Source organism: Tyto alba, unplaced genomic scaffold (assembly GCF_018691265.1).
Source record: "Tyto alba isolate M040663 unplaced genomic scaffold, T.alba_DEE_v4.0 Super-Scaffold_2, whole genome shotgun sequence".
In the NCBI taxonomy this organism is placed as follows: Eukaryota; Metazoa; Chordata; class Aves; order Strigiformes; family Tytonidae; genus Tyto; species Tyto alba.
Genome location: NW_024881282.1, coordinates 37,315,198 through 37,335,495, shown reverse-complemented (window position 1 = coordinate 37,335,495; position 20,298 = coordinate 37,315,198). Strand labels below are relative to the sequence as shown.

The window sequence follows — 20,298 nt, the reverse complement described above, 5'->3', positions numbered from 1 at the left end:
TTTTGCTGTGCTGAGGACATAATTGCCTTGTTGTTGGCTGCAACTATAAGGCACGAGGACATTCCTACTGGAAAGGTGGGACTCAGCCTGCAGTACAGCCAGAGGCAAACCAAGCCTGAGGAGACAACTGGAAGCAGATTTTTTTTTCTCCTTTTACTGTTTTCTGAAACCCTGTAGTAGTTGATACCCATAAGTCAGCCAACAAGTCAGACAGAAAAGTGGTAAAGAATGAGTTGGAGGGCTTGCTTTTTCCTGGAAAACACCTGTGCCATTCTCTGAGGCCCTGGGGAACCCTCAGCTAAGTTCTCTGCACAGTTCCCAGTGTTTGTATTTAAGAAAGACTAATTCAGAGGAGAAGAGGTATGGAGATGATCTGTTAATGTGGCATTGGGAAGGGAGACCACTTGTCTTACAGATGATGGTCTGGTTAATGTGGCTCAGAGGGGTATGGATGCAGCCTGCAATTAGTCTGGGAGAGAAATGGGGGGCCATCAGGCAGGGAGGCACTAAGAGACAATGTTGGCACATGAATGAATGGATGGGAACTGGCCATGAAGATGGGGAGATTCCCACCAAGAGTGAGTGCCATTCAGAAGCAGCCCTCCAGAAGCAATAGCCATGGGAAAAGCCTGACCCACTGCAACCTGCAGCTCAGTCATGTCACACAGCATGAAAAAGCAGTGACAGGTCCCAGACAGTCACTGGAGACACTAACTAAGAGGCTGCTGAGGGGACACACAGGTCGTTTGCCATTATGGGGAGCCCCCCTTAGCAGATGCTTGGACATTGTGTAGTGATGATCAGAGCATAACATTTCCTTCCATAACCCTGCAGCTTTTCCTCTTGCAAACCCCACTGGAAAGAGCTCAGTGTGCCCCGTATGCATCACCTTGGCACCCCAGTTTGCTTCGAGCCCCCCCATGCCAGCACTGGCTGTGAAATAGCTTGAGGGCCAACACAGCATGAGTTGTAAATCTATTGTTAATTCAACAGTGGTGGCACTGGGCCTTCTCTGTTTCTTTTTGTCTGTTTTTTTGCCTTGCCCAGCAAAATCCTTTGAAGGCTGCAACATATTTGGCTGAATGCCGTAAATAAGCGACTCCATGGATGACTGATATTCAAATATAGCTTACTGGCAAAGCTTTGACAGTGCCTCAGTTGTGCATGGCATGAGTAATTGCAGTGGTATAAACATTTGTTTTTGGTGATGGAGACGTGGTGCTGTTACAGCTACGCCCTCTCTTATTTTCCAGTGCTTTCTAGAGAATGATGGAAATGCCTCTGGTTCAGCGAAATCTGTGCCCCACAAAAGCACTCACCCAGCTCACTGCCCCACCGCTTTTCTGATCAGGCACCATGAGAACTCTTGGCTCAAGGAGAGGTTGCTTTGGGGGTGGCTCCCAAGGGCTCTTCCTAAATGGAGGAAGCAGAGGCACCCCAGAGGTTTCACTCTGCTGGTTAGGAGTTGCTGTGCCAGCCTGAGCCCTCAGGCAGCAGCCAAAACAACTTGCACTGCAGTGGGGGTTTAATGCCTGCAGGGCTTTGAAGGGCCAGTCAGGCCTTTTAGGTCTCTGTCACCATTTCTTCATGTGTGGAAAAAGAAGCTGGTTGTAGCTCACAGGAGCACCCGCTCCACTGTACAAAGCTCTGAGAAGCCAGTGCTAGATGCCTTTGGAGGTGCAAGCTCCTTGCTAGCCTGAGGGGTTTCCAAAATGAGGGTTACTCTAAACCAGAAGATACACAGTGTGGTTGGAGAGCCAAGATCTCACCCAGCCAGCATGCTCAGACCTATCCATGCAGGTGTCCTTTCCAGTGTCAGGGGAAACAGAGCAGAGGAATTAGCTTTAAAACATGGTGTACTAAAAGACAAGTCACATTTTCTACTGCCCTCAATCTGAGGATGGCTGTGATGTAGGGAGTAGCCAGTGCATGTCCTTACATTTGTGAGCAGGTTGTAAAGACAACTGAGGCAGCTGAAGGGGACAGAGGATGTAACTGGATATTGGCAAGATTTGGGCCCAGGTCGATGCTGAGCTTCTCTGAAGGGTCTCATCATTTTTCTTCCTTAGTCTTTTCTCCTCCTCCAGCTTTTTCCTTTGGTTGTTGTTTTACTGTGTGCAGCTCTGTGGTCTCATCACACCTTAGGAGAACTACTTTTTCCTTAACGAGGGATAGCAGAGTTTGACTGCAGCACTGATGTGCCCTTCCATTGCTGGTGGCTGAACCTGAGCTCCTTCCCCTGGGTTATTGCTCTTGAATGTAGTGGGCAGCAATTCCCACCTGCGGTCAGTGATGGAGACCTGCCAGAACATTTCAAGGGATACTGCAAGAGGCCATGGGCAGAATGATTTTAAAATTTATTTCAATTCCCTTTCTCTCACCCCTGTGGAGCTGGGTTTCTAGCATTCTTGCTTGTCATCTTTTCCCTCTGCTCTCCTTCTAGGTTGCCTATTATTCAAGGAGGGACTTTTGCATTCCTGACCCCCACCCTGGCCATGCTGTCTCTCCCCAAGTGGAAGTGCCCTGCCTGGACGCAGAATGCCACCCTGGTGAATGCTTCTTCACCAGAGTTCATTGAAGTCTGGCAGACACGGATGCGAGAGGTATATTACATTTTCAGTGGCACCTGCTCTATGTCAGAGCTGTTTGCTTTCCGAAAAGCAACTGACCATGGCAGGGCCATTGCTGCTGGAGAATCCTTGGTCCTCAATGGGCCTTGGCTCCACCCTGTTGCAGCTTCCTAAGCATCTATTCTCTGGCAAAAAAAGCAGATGCTTCACTGCTGCTGAACAGGGGACATGCAGACATTGGGTGATTTATGGTCCCTGCAAAGTCTCCACTGGCCCAGCCAGATCCCTGCTCTGTGAAGCGTGGTTAGCCTTGAGGAAGGATGGGAGGGAAGATGTTTCAAGGAAAAGACCCTGTCTAAGCACAGGAAACCTAGTAAAAAGAAATGCAAGGACAGAACTTACTGTAAATATTAAGGAAAAGTGTATTCTTAGGTAGTCAAAAGAGAGGAGGAAAGGTGAGGGATATCACTGGCTTGTTCTAAATCTACTGCTTTATCAGAGCTAAATTTGCCTCTGTTGATCCATTCATTGGGATGCTTTGCAAAGCGCTTGGGAAGCGTTGAGAGCTCCCAAAGGATTTGCTGTGCAGCACAGGCTGCCCTCCCTACTGATACAAGTAAATCTACCACAAGGGCAATGCTGCCTTCTCCTTTCCGTCTGAGTGCTTCACGCCAACCCCTGTGTTTCTATTCCCTTTGGAGCTGGGGGAAGGAAGTTGCTCAGCACCACAGAGGACCCAGCCTGGGTTTATCACTGAATCTGTGATGGCAGAGAGCAGCCTCACCCCAGAGTCCTCTGCCTGGAGCTGACATGAGCAGGGAACGGCATGGCAGGACGCAATTGCTGGCTACTTAGCAGTGATTGTCAAATACAGGAAAGTTCAGGGTGATAAACGTGTCCCTAGAGGGAAACTGATACCCAGAAAAAAACAGAGGCTGTAATAACCCACCTGCCCTACCAACGTGCTGAAGTGCCGAAAGCCTTGCCCAGATGGGACATGCGTGGAGACGGTGCCCCTGCTCCTGTTTTCAGGGCAAGAGCTTTTCCCCTGTGTTTTGAGGGAGCAGGAAGAGAGAGTGGCAGGGAAGCCGATGCATGCTTCGGTGGCTCAAGAGGACAAGGAGGAGGGGTGTCTCTGGAATTAAATTAGCCCTGGTGAAGACTAAATCCATCAGCCAAGCGGGGATTTGGTGTGCTGGTACTTTGGTGGTCCTTTCCCACACATAATGCTCAGCCAGGCTTTGCTCTAGGCAGAGAGAGGCCTCTGTGCTGCTCTGTTACTGGAGGCTGAGCCTGGCTCTCACACTGGATTTGCACTGATTTATGAAGGAAAGGCTCAAGAGCTGGAGCTCCTTTTAACCTCTGCTCTCTTCCTCCATTTTTCCAGGTGCAAGGAGCTATCATTGTAGCTTCCTGCTTTCAGATCTTTGTTGGATTTTCTGGCCTGATCGGATTTCTGATGAGGTTCATCGGCCCCCTGACAATTGCGCCCACCATCACCTTGGTTGCACTACCTCTCTTCGACTCAGCTGGGGACGAGGCTGGGCAGCACTGGGGCATAGCATTCATGTAAGTCTCACTTCCCCGTGGGAAAGATGAGTGTACACAAACTGCCTACCTCTAATTCAAAACCAAGTGTCGCAGTCTGTAGCAGGGTTCTCCTGGGTTCGAGGTTTATTTGTTGAGCACGAACATGCAGCAGGCTTGTGCAAGGCAGCAGTATTGCATTGTTTCCCCTCCGCTCTCAGAGGTTAGAACCCTCAGTAACAAAGCAAAACTGAAAAATTAGTTAAAAAAAAAATCTGATTTTTGTGAAAATCCAAGGTTTATAGGTCAGTAGAGAAACAAGTCTTTCCTGTGTGTGGTTCCTGGAGGCAGTTTCTGTCACAGTTGTCTGCACAGACTGTCTTACACACCCATTATTTAAGTTAAAAAGATATGCCTAAAATGACAAAGCTGAGCACTCAGAGTTAGGTATTCCTTGAGTTAAAATAGCCAGTGCTTTATGTATTGTTTTCACATTATGAAGGAGAATTGTTTTCTTCACAGAGGGACTGGGGTGCTCTGGAAATGTCTGTGCATGTGGCTTTGCAGCACTGAGTTCTCTTTCAGGGTTATTTGTGTGTGTGTCCTTGTGCATGAGTGTCCGAGTGTGCTTGGTGGCAGAATTTTCTTGGTATTTCAGAAATTAATTAAAAAATTAGAAATGCCACTGCATGGTTCCCCTGCAGATTTGGCACCTTCAGATGCCTAATACAGATTTCAGCTTGGGATAACATGCAACAGGAGTAGGTTATTGTCCTCTCTATGGGCTCCCATCAGTTTGCTAGTGCTTTCAGAGCTGCCTTTGGAGACTCAGGGGCCAGGCTTGACTGCAACCCCAGGAAGGCAGCGTGTTGTTGTGGGGGTGTGTTCCAGTCCTCTCTCATTCTTTTCTCCCTGCACTTGCCTTCCCAGAACCCAGAAGTCACCTCTATTTCCTCATCTAACCGCTCTCTTTCACCAGCACCCCAAACCCTGCCTGCAACCCAGCTTTCCTTTCACCACCATTTCTCCCATCACATCTCTGCCTTGTTCTCCAGCTCTGGTCATTTGTCCTAGTCCCTTTGCTTCGTCAGTCTGAATTTTCCCTTCAAACTGTATATCCTTGTTTGGACTATCTCCTTTTTTTCCCTCCTTTCTTCAGCCACTGGACCTCAGCCTAACCTCAGACTCTTGCTTGACCTCTTTGCCCAACTGTGCTGTGCCATTAACAGGGTCCCAGTCCTCCAGTTCGTGTCCCTGCTTTCAACCTGGGTCATCCTTTCTGTCCAGTTCATTTCTGTCCCATCTTCTACCTGTGCTAATGCCAGTATTTTCTTTCCTGACACAGACCTTAGCCCCAGTCTGATCATTGTGCTCGGAGCCATCTCAGTTGTGTTCTCTTTCGCTGTCTTCTCCATGATCCATGAGTGTCATTAGGGAAAGAGGGAGTGCGGTAATGGACAAGGTGGATGACATGAGCCATGTGGTCTCAGCCCTGCAGTTCAGCCCTACCACATCCCAGAGCCCTTGTGATGGGTGATACCCACTGTTGCCTCAAGAAACTGGTCTAGCGTGTGCTCACTTACTCCCTAGTGATGGTGCATACAGAGTTCATTGCTGAGCAAGTCCTGGACGTACTCAGAAGGCTCAGAATCTTTATGGGCTGCAAATGCTAAAGCCTGAGATGTTTCCGCTGACTGCTTGGGACCTGGGATGAATGATCATTGTTATAGACTGAGCATACCTGAGCAGATTTAGTGAAAAAGAGCAATATCCTTTATTCCAAAGAATAAGTTCTACTAAATCTCAAATTTCTGCTCCAGGTCATAAGCAGACCCTGCTACTGCTCAGGGCAAAATGACCTTCTCAGTGCAGGCTATATTCTATGTCTATTTCCTGAGCATCACTCTTTGAAATAGGTTTGGGATATATTTTTCCAGAAATATTTGGCTTGAGATAGATGTTTTCCATGGAAATTTTCATCCTGAATGGGTAAAGTTAGGCAGAATTATAAGCTGCTGAAAATAGTGTTTGTTAATGGAATGTGCCAGGCAACCTGAATAATAAGCAGTGACATCTACGTCTATCTCAGATAGACGAGGGCTCTGCAGTGATTCATAATGCTGCCGAGCACCTTTGTTAATGCAAATGTACAAAATGTGCACTGACGCAGTCTGTCTGGGCTCTGTGGCTTTAGAAACGACAAATGGAAACCAGTTCCTTCTCAGACTTTCTGCCTCCAGTCATTCAGTGCTTTGAATTGTGATTGATAGATAACCTTTGGCTGTAAGTCATGGTGTGTCTTTGTGGAGAGGTGGGGTTAGCGTTTCCTTTGCACTGCTGGTTTTCTGCCCGCCCATGAATATTCTACCTATAGCTCATCACTTTTTCATGCATGGAAAACTACCAGTTTTCCCTGCACTGTCAGTGCACTTTAGCTGGTGCAATCAATTTCTCACCAAATCCTATCCAGATTAATTCACTCAATGTATACAATTTAGACTTGTTATGAAAAACTCAGGAGCCCTTCAGAGGCCCGGTTAACATAAGAGGAAAACATCTAGTGTCTTCTACCAGCTCAGCAGTCAAGGTGGGGTGGCTGGTCACTGCCCTCTTGCCACATACAGGAGCCTCCAGCTTCATCTGGTGGCCCTTTGGGGGGGGGAAGACAGGGCTTGCTGTGAGCTCACCTGGCTGTGCTGCCATTCACAGGAGATGTGCCCTACCACAGGGGATGGGAGAAGAGTTGCACCTCACAGTTGCTTCCACCAGAACGAGCCCTGGGTGCTGCCAGGGGTACACGTGAGCACCCCTGCCTTGGAGGACCCCTCTGCTGCACAGCTCTCTCAGATCGGAGAGCTACGCTCTCCCTTTCTTGGCTGGTTGGGAGGGCTCTGTGGGCATTACCTGCAGCCTCACAGTCCCACTGTGTTTTTTTTCTTTCAAAATTGCACATCTCTCAGGTCTTTCTTTTATTTAAGTGTAATATTTAAGTTTCATGCAGCTGTGTCATACTCACTGATGTACTATCTGGGGGGTCAGTCTTGAAACAAAAGAGGGGAACAGGTATTTACAAATGCAGAGGAGCTATCAGTAGAGTATGATGGAAAACTTGTTCCACCTCAGGCTTGCTGGAGTGGGGAGCCACCCTCTGGTGCTGACAGCCTGTTTTTTGGGGTCCTCTGGAGTCGTGGGTCCTTGGCTATCAGGTCTTCTGTCAGTGTGGGGACAGGAGGGCAGCTTGGCACTCACTTTGTCTCATGGTCTGGTTTTCCCTTCTTCTAGGACTATTTTTTTCATAGTTCTGTTCTCTCAGTACCTGAAGGATGTCCCTGTGCCGCTGCCATCTTACCAGAGAGGCAAGAAGTGCCACCTCTCCCCAGTCCACCTCTTCCAGATCTTCCCGGTACGTTGGGGTTCCTGGAGACCTGGTGATCATGGCAGAGGGACTGGCCTCACCCACCCCGTGTTGCCTGGGCTCTTTCCACCTGCATCCAACCAAGTTACTGCTTCCCAGCCCAGCTTGCGTGTCAAGGGGTCAGAGGCAGAGGAGGTCCCCACGGCCCTGACCATGAGAAGGGAGGGCCACCAGGCCCTCCTGTTGTCCCTCTGCCTCCATTCCATGTGCAGGGGAAAAGGTTGGGTGGGGAGACACCTTATCCCTCACAACCATCCTGGAGACGTGGCTATACCCTAACCAGGCCCCACTGCTGCATGTGATGGGCAGGTGCTGCTGGGGCTCTCCCTGAGCTGGCTGCTCTGCTACGTGCTGACGGTGACTGATGTCCTCCCTGTGGACCCCACCACCTACGGCCACCTGGCCCGGACGGACACCCGTGGGGATGTTTTGTCCCAGGCTCCCTGGTTTCGGCTGCCTTACCCAGGTACCACTACCTCCCCCCCCCCCCCATTTCCCAATAGCACCGTGCTGCTCCCTGCTCTGGCTTGCACCTCTGCTTATGGCTAGCAGGGGGGAGGCGAAATGCCAAAAATCAGGCAAACACCCAAAAGCATCCCTGCTGTTCTCTCCCCCCCACCCCGTAACAGATTTCAGGGCAAACGTGCCCCACCAACCTGAACTGAACTCTTTACTTGCAGGCCAGTGGGGAGTGCCAACTGTCAGCCTGGCTGGGATATTCGGCATCTTAGCTGGGGTGATTTCCTCCATGCTGGAGTCCGTGGGAGATTACTATGCCTGTGCCCGCCTGTCTGGGTCCCCGCCGCCGCCGAAGCATGCCATCAGCCGCGGGATTGGGGTGGAAGGCATCGGCTGCCTCCTGGCCGGGGCCTGGGGGACGGGGAACGGCACCACATCGTACAGCGAGAACGTGGGGGCCCTGGGCATCACCAAGGTGAGCCTTGTTGCAGTGGGGTGGCTGCGGTGCCCTGTCCCTCCCCTGGAGGTTTCCCCTGGGGGTGTACGTACAAAGGAGTGGTGCACATGGGTATGTGCTGGACCTGGGATGTGATCTTAGCCCACCTCCTGCAAGGCAGGCTGGATAAATGTGCCCTGGCGCATTGGTGACCACCTCAGCAGCATTAGGAATCACCCAGGAGAGGTGGACAGTCCCTCTCTTTCTCTGCTTCTGGTCTGCACACGGGATGGGTGCACATGGCTGTTACTCGTGGCACCTGGCTTAGGTGAGATGAAAGAGAGCATGTAATATCTGAGTTAACCTGGAAACTTCCTGAGGACTGACTTTATCAAAAACAATTTGTCTGTCTGTCTGCCTGTTTGTCTGTCTTCATAAAGATTGGAGAGGAGAGGGCAGGGGAGCAGAGGAGAGGGAGAGGGAAAGGGAAAGGAAAGAGGAAAAGAAAAGGAAAAGGAAAGAAAAGGAAAAGGAAAAGGAAAGGAAAAGGAAAAGGAAAAGGAAAAGGAAAAGGAAAAGGAAAGGAGAAAAAAATTTAATAGGACTTCAAATTCCACAATTTTTATAACACAAGGATGGCAATCATGTGAAAGGTAGACTATCTCTTTGGGATTATAAAATGCAATGGCAAAGGTTTATGTTTTTACCTCTCTATAAAGTTTTGCGAAGCACTTGAGTATCTTACTGGTCTTATAAGGGAAAGAAATTTCCAGAGATAAGCTTGACAATCTGATCATAGATTTTCACTAAACTTTACAGCCAGGGGATGGGTACATCCAGCAGCCAACTGGAGGACATTTTAAAATCATTGTCAAATAAGCAATGTCATGTCAGCAGAGCTGTGAGTCAGTAAATAAATGCAGAATTTGATTTATGGCTCCCACTCTATAATATTGCTTATTTCACTGGATTTTATAAATCACACTCACAATAACCATTTTTCACAGACTGAAGTGTTGGTGTTTGACCGAGGCAGCTGCTTCCAGCAGCAAGGGCTGTCTGGATGTCTGCACGGAGTCTAGTTTAGTCTGTCACCACATGTACCTTGTCACTATGAAATCTGTGCATACTGATCGTAAACCTGAGCCTGTTCCAACCGTACCCTGGGCTAAATCAAGAGCAGTGTGGCCAGCAGGTTGAGGGAGGTGATTCTCCCCCTCTGCTCTGCTCTTATGGACACTCCACCTGCAGTGCTGGGTCCAGCTCTGGGGCCCCCAACATATGGACACAGACCTATTTGAGCCGGTCCAGAGGAGGCCGTGATCGGGGGGCTGGAGCACCTCCCCTGTGAGGCCAGGCTGAGAGAGTTGGGGTTGTTCAGCCTGGAGAGGAGAAGGCTCCAGGGGAGACCTTGTAGCGGCCTGCCAGTGCTTAAAGTGGGCTACAGGGAAGGTGGGGAGGGACTCCTTATCAGGGAGTGTAGTGATAGGATGAGGGGTAATGGCTTTAAACTGAAAGAGGGTAGATGAAGATTAGATTTAAGGAAGAAATTCTTCACTATGAGGGTAGTGAGACACTGGAAGAGTTTGCCCAGAGAAGTTGTGGATGTTTCATCCCTGGAAGTGTCCAAGGCCAGGCTGGACGGGGCTTGGAGCAACCTGATCTAGTGGAAGGTGTCCCTGCCCATGGCAGGGGGTTTGGAAATAGATAATCCTTAAAGTCCCTTCTAACCCAAACCATTCTATGATTCTATGACATGTAGTTTGCTGCATACGTTGTGTGTATGGGATGTAGCATAGTGCAGAAGTGCCCAGACACATCAGATTATAGGGCATGTTCTCCCCATGTATGCTAAATCCTTCAGGTGGACATGCCATCCTTGCTGGTTCAGGAGAGATGTTTCCCTTAGATCCCACCTCTGCTCACTTTGTTCACATTTAAGAGAGCAGAAAATACAGTCTCATCTCAGTCAACCTTAAATCAGTATAAAGACTCTGGCTGGGATAGAAGGGGATGCTGAGAGCAGAAGACAGATTTAATTTTATTTTTTACATGGGAAACACATTTTTCTGTAGCAAATGGAAAAACAAGGGACTCATTTCCTCTGCTTAAACAGAGATGTCCAGAACCACCTGAAACATCTTTGAAGCTCTCAGATATCCACAGGGGCTGCCAGATAAGGCAAGGAGAGGCTGCTGGAAGCTGCCAAGATACAACATTTTAAATGGCACCAGGCACCTATATTTAAGCTGCTTGATCAAGCCCAGCATGCCAGTACCAAGTTCTCATTTCCAAGAAATGAAGAAGAGGATTTTAAGGAGAGGTAAAGACCTCAGAGTCACCATATAGATAGTAGGGAATTGTGCAGTTTCTTCGATCCTAAGAAAGAAAACTGATTTTCTTGTTTTCCTGACATAATTGAAACAAACTCTGAACTAGTGGCTTTAGCAGCATATGCTCACAGTTGTTGTATTAGTGGTTAGGTAATTTGTCTCCATATACTGGGTAATTTGACATTTTGGCAAATTAAGAATATGAAGCTTCATTCTAATCCTAGAAAAACCAGATCTGTTGGCTTTTATTAAATTACAGTTTTGATGGTAAAGGTGTCTCCTCCAGGTTTTAAGTCAAAGAATCTAGAAAGCCCACCTGCAGACAATGCATGATTTTATTTGAAACTCCTCACCAAATCTTTTTCATTTCTCTTTCACAACCCCATAAGTCTTAAAATATTTTCAGCAGACACGTTTAAGAAATACTTTAAAAGATACACTATCATTTACTGGGAATGGTTTTGTTGAAAGCATTCACAAAAAGCCCTTCCTGAAAATATAACATTCTTCAGATATTTAAAGGGAGAGATTAAAATATTTATTTGAATTATAAAATGTTTGCAGAGGATTACAGAGTTTCCCTGCCTAAAACATGAACTTTGTAAATTTTAGCATGATTCTTTAAGCTTTCCAAGTTTGGTGTGGCAAGGCATATCTTGAATTGAAAGTCTAATAAATATTGCTGCTTTTCTTTTTAGTTTCCATAGTCTATAAATGTCTCTTTCATCCCTTTGTTTGGCAGATACTCTTTTTCTTTCCTATTTGCATGCTCTAACAGATCTGAATGAAAGGCATGGCTTGGTCCTTCATCCCATCTTTGTTGTAGTGCCCAACCAAGGAAAGGCCACCCTGGCTCTTCCTAGGGGAAAGAAATGTTTTTAATGAAGGCTATATGGGTGACGAGAGATAGGGACAGACCAAGAGACTTCCCTGCTGATTAGCCATTTGTTGACCATGGAAAGGATATATCAGATCCCAGATCTTGGGATTGGCACAGCCAGCCAGCCCTGATCTCCCAACATCTTGGACTCCAGGGAATAGAGGGATTGGTGTGGGACACCTCACTTGAAGGCCATTTTTAGATGGCAATCCAAACTCTGGTGGAAGGATTGTCCAGTCAATTGACTGGATGGCTGCAGCTGTGGGTATGCCAAGACATTTCTAGGCTGGAGTGAGAGCAAAGGTGTGTATGGGGATTACTGTGCTCTGAATTTAATAATAAATTTTTTGTTTAACAGCAAACCGTTAAAGTCCTGACAACTGTACGAAACAGGGCAACACCAAGCAAATGGGTGCGGATCCATGATTGTTCTGAGTGCCTTTCTTGATAAATATTTACTAGTGTGCACATACTGATGCCTCCCATGCAGTGTGAGCATCCCGGCTCGCCGGCGGCTGCATCGGGACCTGTGACTGAACGTGCCGCTGAGTGCTTTGGCCAGAGGTGTAACCCTGCCCAGCAGGTTGGCGCTGGGGCTTGGCATCCCTCGCCTCTCTGCGCCGGTCGGTGCGTGACTGCCTCCTCTTCCTCTTGCCCCAGGTAGGGAGCCGAATGGTGATCATTGCTGGTGCCTGCGCCATGCTCCTGAGTGGCATCTTCGGGAAAGTGGGGGCAATGCTTGCCAGCATACCCACCCCTGTGATTGGAGGCATGCTCCTTGTGATGTTCGGAGTTATCACGGCAGTGGGGATTTCCAATTTGCAGGTAACAGCTGTACGAGTGCCTTTTCATCCCTAGGGAAGGGGACTTTGGTTTCAAGTCAGGTTCTTACCAGGCTGAGTCAGACATAACCGTGCTGCAGCAAATGCAAACATTTGCCTTGGCGGTTCCTTGGGTGAAGATGGGGGGGAAGTGCACGGAGGGGCTAAATGGCAGAGGGCTCCCTGCTTAGGGCAGGGCTTGATGGCACTGGGGGCAGCAGGATCACTAACACGCCAGCAGCACCAGGGCTGTTGCCCATATCCACTCCTTCATACAGTGCTTACATCCGAGCATGCCTCATGAACACAACAGTAATCCAGATCTGAGCAAGTTCAAATGTAATGTATACAATTTCTCTGTGCAGTACACAGATATGAACTCCTCCAGAAACATCTTTATCTTTGGATTTTCTGTATTTTCTGGCCTCACGGTTCCCAACTGGGCAAGTAAAAATAGTACACTCTTGGAAACAGGTAAGAAACAGCATCAGAAGCATTTTCTGTAACATAAAACTGAAGCAAAGGCTAAGCCAGAGTAATATTTTAAAATGCAGTTTTTCCTGATGATACCCTGAAACCTGTGCTTTGATTACTGCCTGTTTCTTTCTGCAAGGACTGTTTTGCCCTTTTCTCTGATGCACAGCTCTGGTGCGGAAATCTCTGCTCTTGACCAGGGACTGCACCTCGCCAGATTCCAGTTGGGCTACGGGGTTGCAGATCGCTTCCCTGGGACACATTGCTGGGATAGGGCAAGAGAATACTCCAGGGCTGAATCTTGATGATGATCTCAATGAATGAGGCTTTCTTACACGCTCATACACAATAAAACTTTGTGCTTCCAAAATGCAAGAGCAGACTCCTCTACGAAATTCCATGAAGTTCACTTTATTGAAATTTCCATCCTCCAACAGTTACCCCTTCACTGTGTCTCACGTGACTAATGTGTTTATCACAAAGCCTGTGGTGTCCTCTCTTAAGGTGTATACGGTGTGCTGGGTGGCCTCTTGGAAGAGCTGGGCCCACAAATCACACACTCTATAGATGGTCTATCAGATGCTCAGTGCCATTGGGCTTTGCTCATGTCTGTTAGCCCTCACAGAAAAACATCACACCTGATTAACTTGTGGTGAAATCCCATGCTAAATATACCTGTACTTCTTTGGAACTGAAGGTAGCTTTTTCTGGGACGATGCTGTGGTCTGCACTGTTAATAGGCTCTTAATATATTTATGAGTCATCTCCTGCCCACCAGCAGCTGGGTCAGTGAATAATTATGCAGAATAAAAGTGTAGGTCTGAAACTGGCAGTGAGATCAAGCTCCATTGCATCGCCAAATTTTAAACTCTGCATTGGGATTTGCAAGTCTTGTCTAAACAAGCATGTAGCTTGCTACATCTTGGCACTGGGTATGTTGCTGGTCAAACACGTGTCTCTGCACCCTATCCAAAGCTTTGTTTTTCTGCTAGGAATCATCCAGCTGGACCAGGTGATCCAGGTGCTTCTCACCACTGGCATGTTTGTGGGTGGACTCCTGGGGTTTATCCTTGATAACACGATCCCAGGTAGGATTTGCTGAAATTAACTAAGCTACTAGTTTGTGCCTGCCCTAGGTCTGTTAACTAGTATTTTTTGTCTTCACGATTACTGCTCTATGGGTAGGAGTTGTGCTAGCAACCATGAAACACCCTATGACTAAGCTCCTCCCAGAGAGGGGGGAGGAACAGGGGACATCACTGAAATGGTCTCTGGCTGGAAAACAGCAACTTGTCAAAAACTAACTCACTCATTTTTCAGGACGAACCAGTCTGAGGAAAAATTTTATTTGGGAAAAATGCCTGTTAGGGAAAATGCAGCCTAGAGCCTTGTTGCTGGTTGAAAGGAGAGAGAATGGCAACTACAAGTGGAAGGAGCCAACGTGTGCCTCCTTATGAGAGCTGCTAAAACTGAGGCTGAACTGGTGTCACATCAGTGGAAAGCAGTAGGAAAGGCTGGTGACCAAAGATAGGTTACAGCACCTACAGCAGGCCCTCACAGCCAGAAAAGAGCTTCTGATTTTCATCAAGCCTGGGGAAGGATGGCATAAGAATAGGAGAGGAAACCCTCTTTTCTGTTACAGAAAAAGAGTAGGAAGGACACTCTGTTAATCAGATTCTTCTATCATCTCAGGCTTATTTGGAAAGCTAATCTCTTTTTGGTTCATTAATTTTCTTGTAGCCCTTGATCTTCAGCTCCTCAGGGCAGAATTTATAGATGTGCTCACTCCCTTTCCCAAGAGGGACTCAGCTGCTGCAACAATTACAGGCACTTAGCAATTCCTTGGCTAGGGTAAACACCTGTGACTGACTAGTAATTGCTAGCTAAACCTTATTCCCCTACTCTGCAGTATCAGGGCAGTTAACATACAGCCTTGCTTTCCTAGCACTGTATGAATCCCTCCTTTGAACAGCTCATGGATTCCTCCATGACTTGTGAAAACCTGTTTTGGAATACTTGATTCCCATGGAAAGCGGTGGAAAAGACTGCTTATCTGGAAGCTGCTGCAGGAGGATGGGTATTGTCTAGAAGCTTGTTAGCGAATTGTAAAGAGCTTTGGAGCTAGAAGGGCTTCAGTGCAAGTGATCTGTATGTTGTGCTGGGTCTGCTGGGATTTGAGAAGTGGGTATGAGGCACACAGGGTAGTCCTATGCTTGGAACACCCGCTGTTTTAAACATAAAAATCTCCTTTTTGCTGTTGCAGGAACACTGGAGGAGCGGGGGCTCCTGGCATGGAAGAATAGCTACAGGGGAGAGGCAGACAACTCTCAGCTTGTTTCCAAGGTCTATGATCTTCCATTTGGCATAGGCACCAAATACTGTGCTGTCTCTTGGTTTCGGTATCTCCCCGCTTGCCCCAAAAGACTAACTGGTGGCAAGAGAATGGATGAACTGAAGGCTGCTGGACAGGAAAACAATGTTAAAGCAAGCTCAGAAAGAGACTCTGAGGTAGGTGCTGATACAAGGATATAAGCACCTGGCCTGCAGGTGAACTCATCTCAGAAACAAAGGTCTGAAAAATGTGTTGGCAGCCCCCATCATTGAACATGAGCTGGCAGCTGTTAGAGGCTGGAGCAGGAGAATGATAATGTCTTTCTCTTCCCAGTTCTGCCCCCTGCACCACTGGTGACCTTGAGGAAGTAGTATTTCTCCTCTCTGTTCCTGTCTGCCCACCTCTAGAAAGAACGTAATCCCTCTTTGCGGAACACCAAAGCCCAGAAAATGACTAGGAAAGCTGTTCAATTTGTTTCCTTGCACTGAGCCTTGGGGACCCCAAGGAGCAGCTGTTTAGCTGAAGCAGAGCTCTTCCTGTCCCCTGTCCTGGCTGCTCAAGGGGCCACAGGAGAAGGCATCCCTGATGTAGACCCTGTACCAGTCTTAGGCATCCAGTGGGCTGAGGCTAATCCCCACCACCTTAAAGACTGGTAACGGCAATTCTCACCTCTCAGCTTGCGGTTTACACCTCATCCTGGCCAGGGGGAAGGAGCGGGTACCTCTAGGTCATGATTCATCTCATTCTATATTCCCATAATTTATAGTCAGTCAAATGAATGCTGTTGTAAGAGAGGTATGTAAGGGTAGTGGGTTGGATTGTCTTCTGAACATGCCTCTCCCATCGTAGGCTGCAGAGCGAATCTAGAGACCTTACTTAGGTTCTTGACCTAACAGAAAAACCCAGCTTCACTGAAATGAATCCCACCTAGGGTGCTGGGAACAGCCTCAGGGGATCCAGCTTCTCCAGGGCACCAAACCCTACAAAAATGAAGGAATTGCCATCAAAGATGAATCTAATGCATCTCTGCTACTGCTATGTCCTGTGTCCCACCACCGTACCTGTTTGGTCTGGTGTGGTGATTGTGAGGTGACAACCACTTCTCTAGAGAATGGTTTGCAGATTCTTGCTCCTGTCCGCTACCAGCAGAAACAGCCTTAACCTATATGGCCATATATAATGTGATTGCACGTGGTGCTGGCTACCAGTGGTGTGTAATAACATTGTTGGTGTAGCATAAGCTTGTGTTTCCTGCATTGAGATTTATACTTAGATATTTTTTTTTGAAAAATAAATAAAATCTACAATGTAATGGTATTTCTCAGGGTGATTGACATAGCGGCAGGTAGAATTCAAAGAATCACAGAGTAATTCAGGTTGGAAGGGACCTCTGGAGGTCATCCGGGCCAGCTCCTGCTCGGAGCTGGTCCTGTTAGACCAGGCTGCAAAGGACTGTGTCCAGCTGAGCTATGGATGGAGAGCCATAGCCTCTTTGGGCAGCCTGTTCCAGTGTCTGACCACCCTCATGGTGAAAAGCGTTTTCTCTTGTGTCTGACTGGAATTTCGAATGCTTCACCTGTGTCTGTTGCTTCTTGTCCTGTCACTGTTCTCCTCTGAGAAAAGTCTGACCCCATCTTCTCTCTACCCTCCACTGGACAGCTGAAGGCCATAAGATGCGCCCTTCACCCTCTTGTCTCAAGACTGAACAAAACCTGGTTGGTTTCAGTGAAGAGCTTTTATTCCTCATGCCTATTACAGTCCTGCTCTTTAGTCCCATCCTGCAGCTGTAGTGCTATGTGGCTTATTTTATTAGTAAGGGCTACATTGGTCTTTTTGCTTTGGGAGTGAACTAAGTCTGAACAGCTCAGTTGGGTGAGTGCTGGGATCTTAAAGGAGAAAACAATATGGTATAAATAGTTTGCTGTTATAAGCAGGTTGGAGTGCCTCTGTTGGATTGTGGTGTCATGTTTTTGGGAGAAAAAATGAGTTGCATATTTAAGTATATCTGATTCCTCCCCCCCCCCCCCCCCTTCACAGATTTAACAGAGATGACTAGTCCCTGGCATCTCAGCTCTGGTATCTTCTCCATCCTCCACAACCTTGACTACATCAGTAAGCTCATTTAGAGCCAGTCTATCCCCCCAGGGGTTCTAGCAGACAAACCTGTGGTCTTACTCATCATCATTCTCGAATTTACTTGTGCTGTAGCACATGTGTGAAAGGGAGTTGTTAGTCTACATCACCCTGTTCCCGTGTCCTGTGCTGAAGCTGCCAGGCTGCTGCTGGCCGGACCCACCACAGACTGGAAAAAGGGTTTAGATGGGAACAGGATCTGCAGCTAATGAACGAGGTACACAAGCCAAAACCTGCTGTCCTACGTAGCCTTCAGATGCTCCATCTTCCATGCAAGACTTTTTCCTTCAATGCTACGGTTGGGATTCCCACATGGAAAAAGTGAGGTGGGAAGCACAAATGGGGAACCCTCGGTAATTTTACTGGCTCTGTGTTGGCTCTGTGGAAGCTGCAGCTGTACCCTTTTGCTTCTTCTCGTAAGACCTGCTAGGATGCTGGCAAGTGCCAGGGGTTTATATTTGCTTTAGCTCTGTTTAAAAAAAAAAAAAAAAAATCACAGGTTTCCTACAAAAAATCAGTGTTCAACTGACTTTTTATTCCCCACTCCAAGGATGGAGAACATTGCTTATCTGTTATGCCCTCACCCTGCACTCCCAGCCTGCTGCCATGTCTGTGTCCCCACCTTGTATTTGGTTTGCAAGCTCCCTGGAGCAGAGCTGGGCATGACTTTACAGCTCTTGGCATGAGGGGACCCCAATCCCCAGTGAAGGCTTATTTGTTACCCCAGCACATCCTACGGTGCAGGAGGTGCAGACAGCTGGGGGGTGGGTACGCTGCTCTCGAGCAGCTGTGTCTGCTGCTGCTGAAGATTAGAAGGGAGTTTTTCAGAAGCTGTTTATGTCCCTATTTCAAGCTCAGGCTCCTGAATGTCCTTTAAATTTCCTCCTTTGGTGTGTTTGTTATATATTTATAAAATAACCTTTTATTTTCCTCAGGGGGGGACATTTCCAACTTTTAAAACGAAGTAGGCAGGGGTTAGGCTGCAGGGCCACCACTCCTCCCAGCTGCATGTTGCCACTTGAGGTTTGGAAACAGCTTTGGCTTTGCATCGCAGCAACACAGCTTCTGTTTATTTGCTCATTAATGAAAATAAATTAAAATCAGAGGATCCTCAAGTGTAAAACTGAACACTTGAGGGCTGTTCCAGATTGCTTGGAGAACAGCCAGCTACCTGTCAACTGTGTTACCCTTTGTGTTACTGTTAAGTCCTGAGTGCAGCAAGACTTACTGATTTCAACCAGGTGTGGGGTCACTCTGCTTGCAGCTTTGCAGAGGGGCAGGCAGCTAATTGGCAAGTCCGGGCAGATGCTCCTGCTGTTCTGGCCGAGGAGACTCAGTGATGGGTATTGGCTTGTACCTAGGTGCACTGGCTCTAGAACAGCTAATCAGAGGCTCATTTTCACAGCTTTCTCACAAGAAGTGACCTGGGCATTAGGTCTGCCCTATGTTATGCTCAATGTGTCACAAAGCAAGGGGCTGCCACGCTGTAGTGTTCTGGGTCTCGCTCTGCCCTATTTAGCTCCGTCTGCCCAAACCCCTGTAGCAGCCGCACTTCCCCTGATGCGTTCGTGTTTCCCACTCCTCCCTCCCTGCTGCCTTTCTGCCTCCAAAATCCTTCCCACCACCTTGCCCTAGTAGCCTGCTAGCCTATGTTTTCCAGATTTTTTTTGATGAAAAGTTTCCATCAAACCAACCACTGAGCACAATGCAGTACCCGTGTACATGCAGCAGTAATGCGCTCAGGAATTAAGGCTGCTTCCCTGCCAGGGCAGAACAGCTATTGTCTGTGTAGTGTTGGCTCTGCAGGAGAGGAAACCACCTTCCCACGTTACACATAGGCCTGCACCCTTGTAAACTATGGTCATGCAACAGGAGGAACCAAAGTAATGTGTTCTTCATCTTCTCCTTAATGTCGTAACACCTCCCACGGAGACCGCTATCATTTGGACAAGTTATTATTTTCACACTACCTGAGCACACCTGTTGTTTCACATTAATGTTCAGGCCGGTCTTAACCTAAATTCTCCTGGTGAAGCATCAGAAGCTCTCATGTGTGATGATCAAGGGAATGCATCTACACAGTGTATGATGTCTCTTTAAAACTGTCTCCTCTGGTAGGTGGCAGGGTGAAAGTAATTTGAAAATGAAATAATGAAATACTCTGTTGCTTAACTTCTGTCTTGAACCGGTCTTAGAAGGGGTGGGGATGAAGTGCTAATAAGAAAAGGTTGTTAACCCTTAAACATTATCTGCTCACAGGGCTGTCCTACAGCACATGCCAGTATTGCCAAGTTTGACCTCTGCTGATGCAGTAATTAAGATGGATGTGGTGAAAGACTCATTAGCGTAACAAACCTGACCAAATATTGTGTGGCAAATGGAACTGGAGATGAGAGAAGTCTGTATGATTTCTACAGCTAAAAGCTGGTAGAAAAAGTATCCTCAACACCGAGAAAAAATAACCTATTGCCCCCCAAAACTACACAAAGATAAGAAAACACAGGTAGAATGCTTAATGTAAACACTTAGTACTGTACGTACCTATTTCTGTCTGTTGTACTAGCTAAAGGAATTAATGATTTGATGTTGGGTCCCCTGCAAAGTCTGTACATATATTTCAACCAGCACCTGTCCCAAAATCCAGACTCCCCACGGGATGGACGTGCTTGGCATTTTGCAATGAGGGAGAGGAAGGGTAGGGTGAGCCAGCATTGCTTACAGCCTCAAAGCAATGACAGCCTGTACACATGAAGCACACTAAGAAGGCCAGGGAAAGACAAGGCTGCACCCTGGAGAACTCAGCAGGGCTCTTAAACCCAAACAGCAGCTGCAATTAGGACCCTCCACCCCCACTTCCAAACACAGCAGCCTGGCAAACAGCCACCTGGGAGTGCTACCACAGCCTCAATCTCAGGGAC

At 47.7% G+C, this 20,298-nt stretch overlaps 1 protein-coding gene across 5 annotated transcripts in view; it reads left to right on the top strand.

Moving 5' to 3' along the window:
• The window catches only part of LOC104359990 (solute carrier family 23 member 1), a 38,586-nt gene extending 22,093 nt beyond the window's left edge, over nucleotides 1-16,493 (top strand). For 4 of the 5 annotated variants that reach the window (XM_042792577.1, XM_042792576.1, XM_042792579.1 and 1 more), the window contains 10 exons: nucleotides 2,444-2,603; nucleotides 3,958-4,139; nucleotides 7,380-7,500; nucleotides 7,822-7,978; nucleotides 8,193-8,446; nucleotides 12,281-12,445; nucleotides 12,807-12,915; nucleotides 13,908-14,003; nucleotides 15,179-15,423; nucleotides 16,179-16,493. In XM_042792577.1, coding sequence (XP_042648511.1) covers nucleotides 2,444-2,603; nucleotides 3,958-4,139; nucleotides 7,380-7,500; nucleotides 7,822-7,978; nucleotides 8,193-8,446; nucleotides 12,281-12,445; nucleotides 12,807-12,915; nucleotides 13,908-14,003; nucleotides 15,179-15,423; nucleotides 16,179-16,340 — 1,651 coding nt within the window. In that variant the 3' untranslated portion in view covers nucleotides 16,341-16,493. Of the gene's footprint in view, nucleotides 1-2,443; nucleotides 2,604-3,957; nucleotides 4,140-7,379; nucleotides 7,501-7,821; nucleotides 7,979-8,192; nucleotides 8,447-12,280; nucleotides 12,446-12,806; nucleotides 12,916-13,907; nucleotides 14,004-15,178; nucleotides 15,424-16,096 lie in introns of all 5 variants that reach the window. The other variant, XM_042792578.1, reaches the window with a different exon arrangement.
• Nucleotides 16,494-20,298: the final 3,805 nt, after the last annotated feature.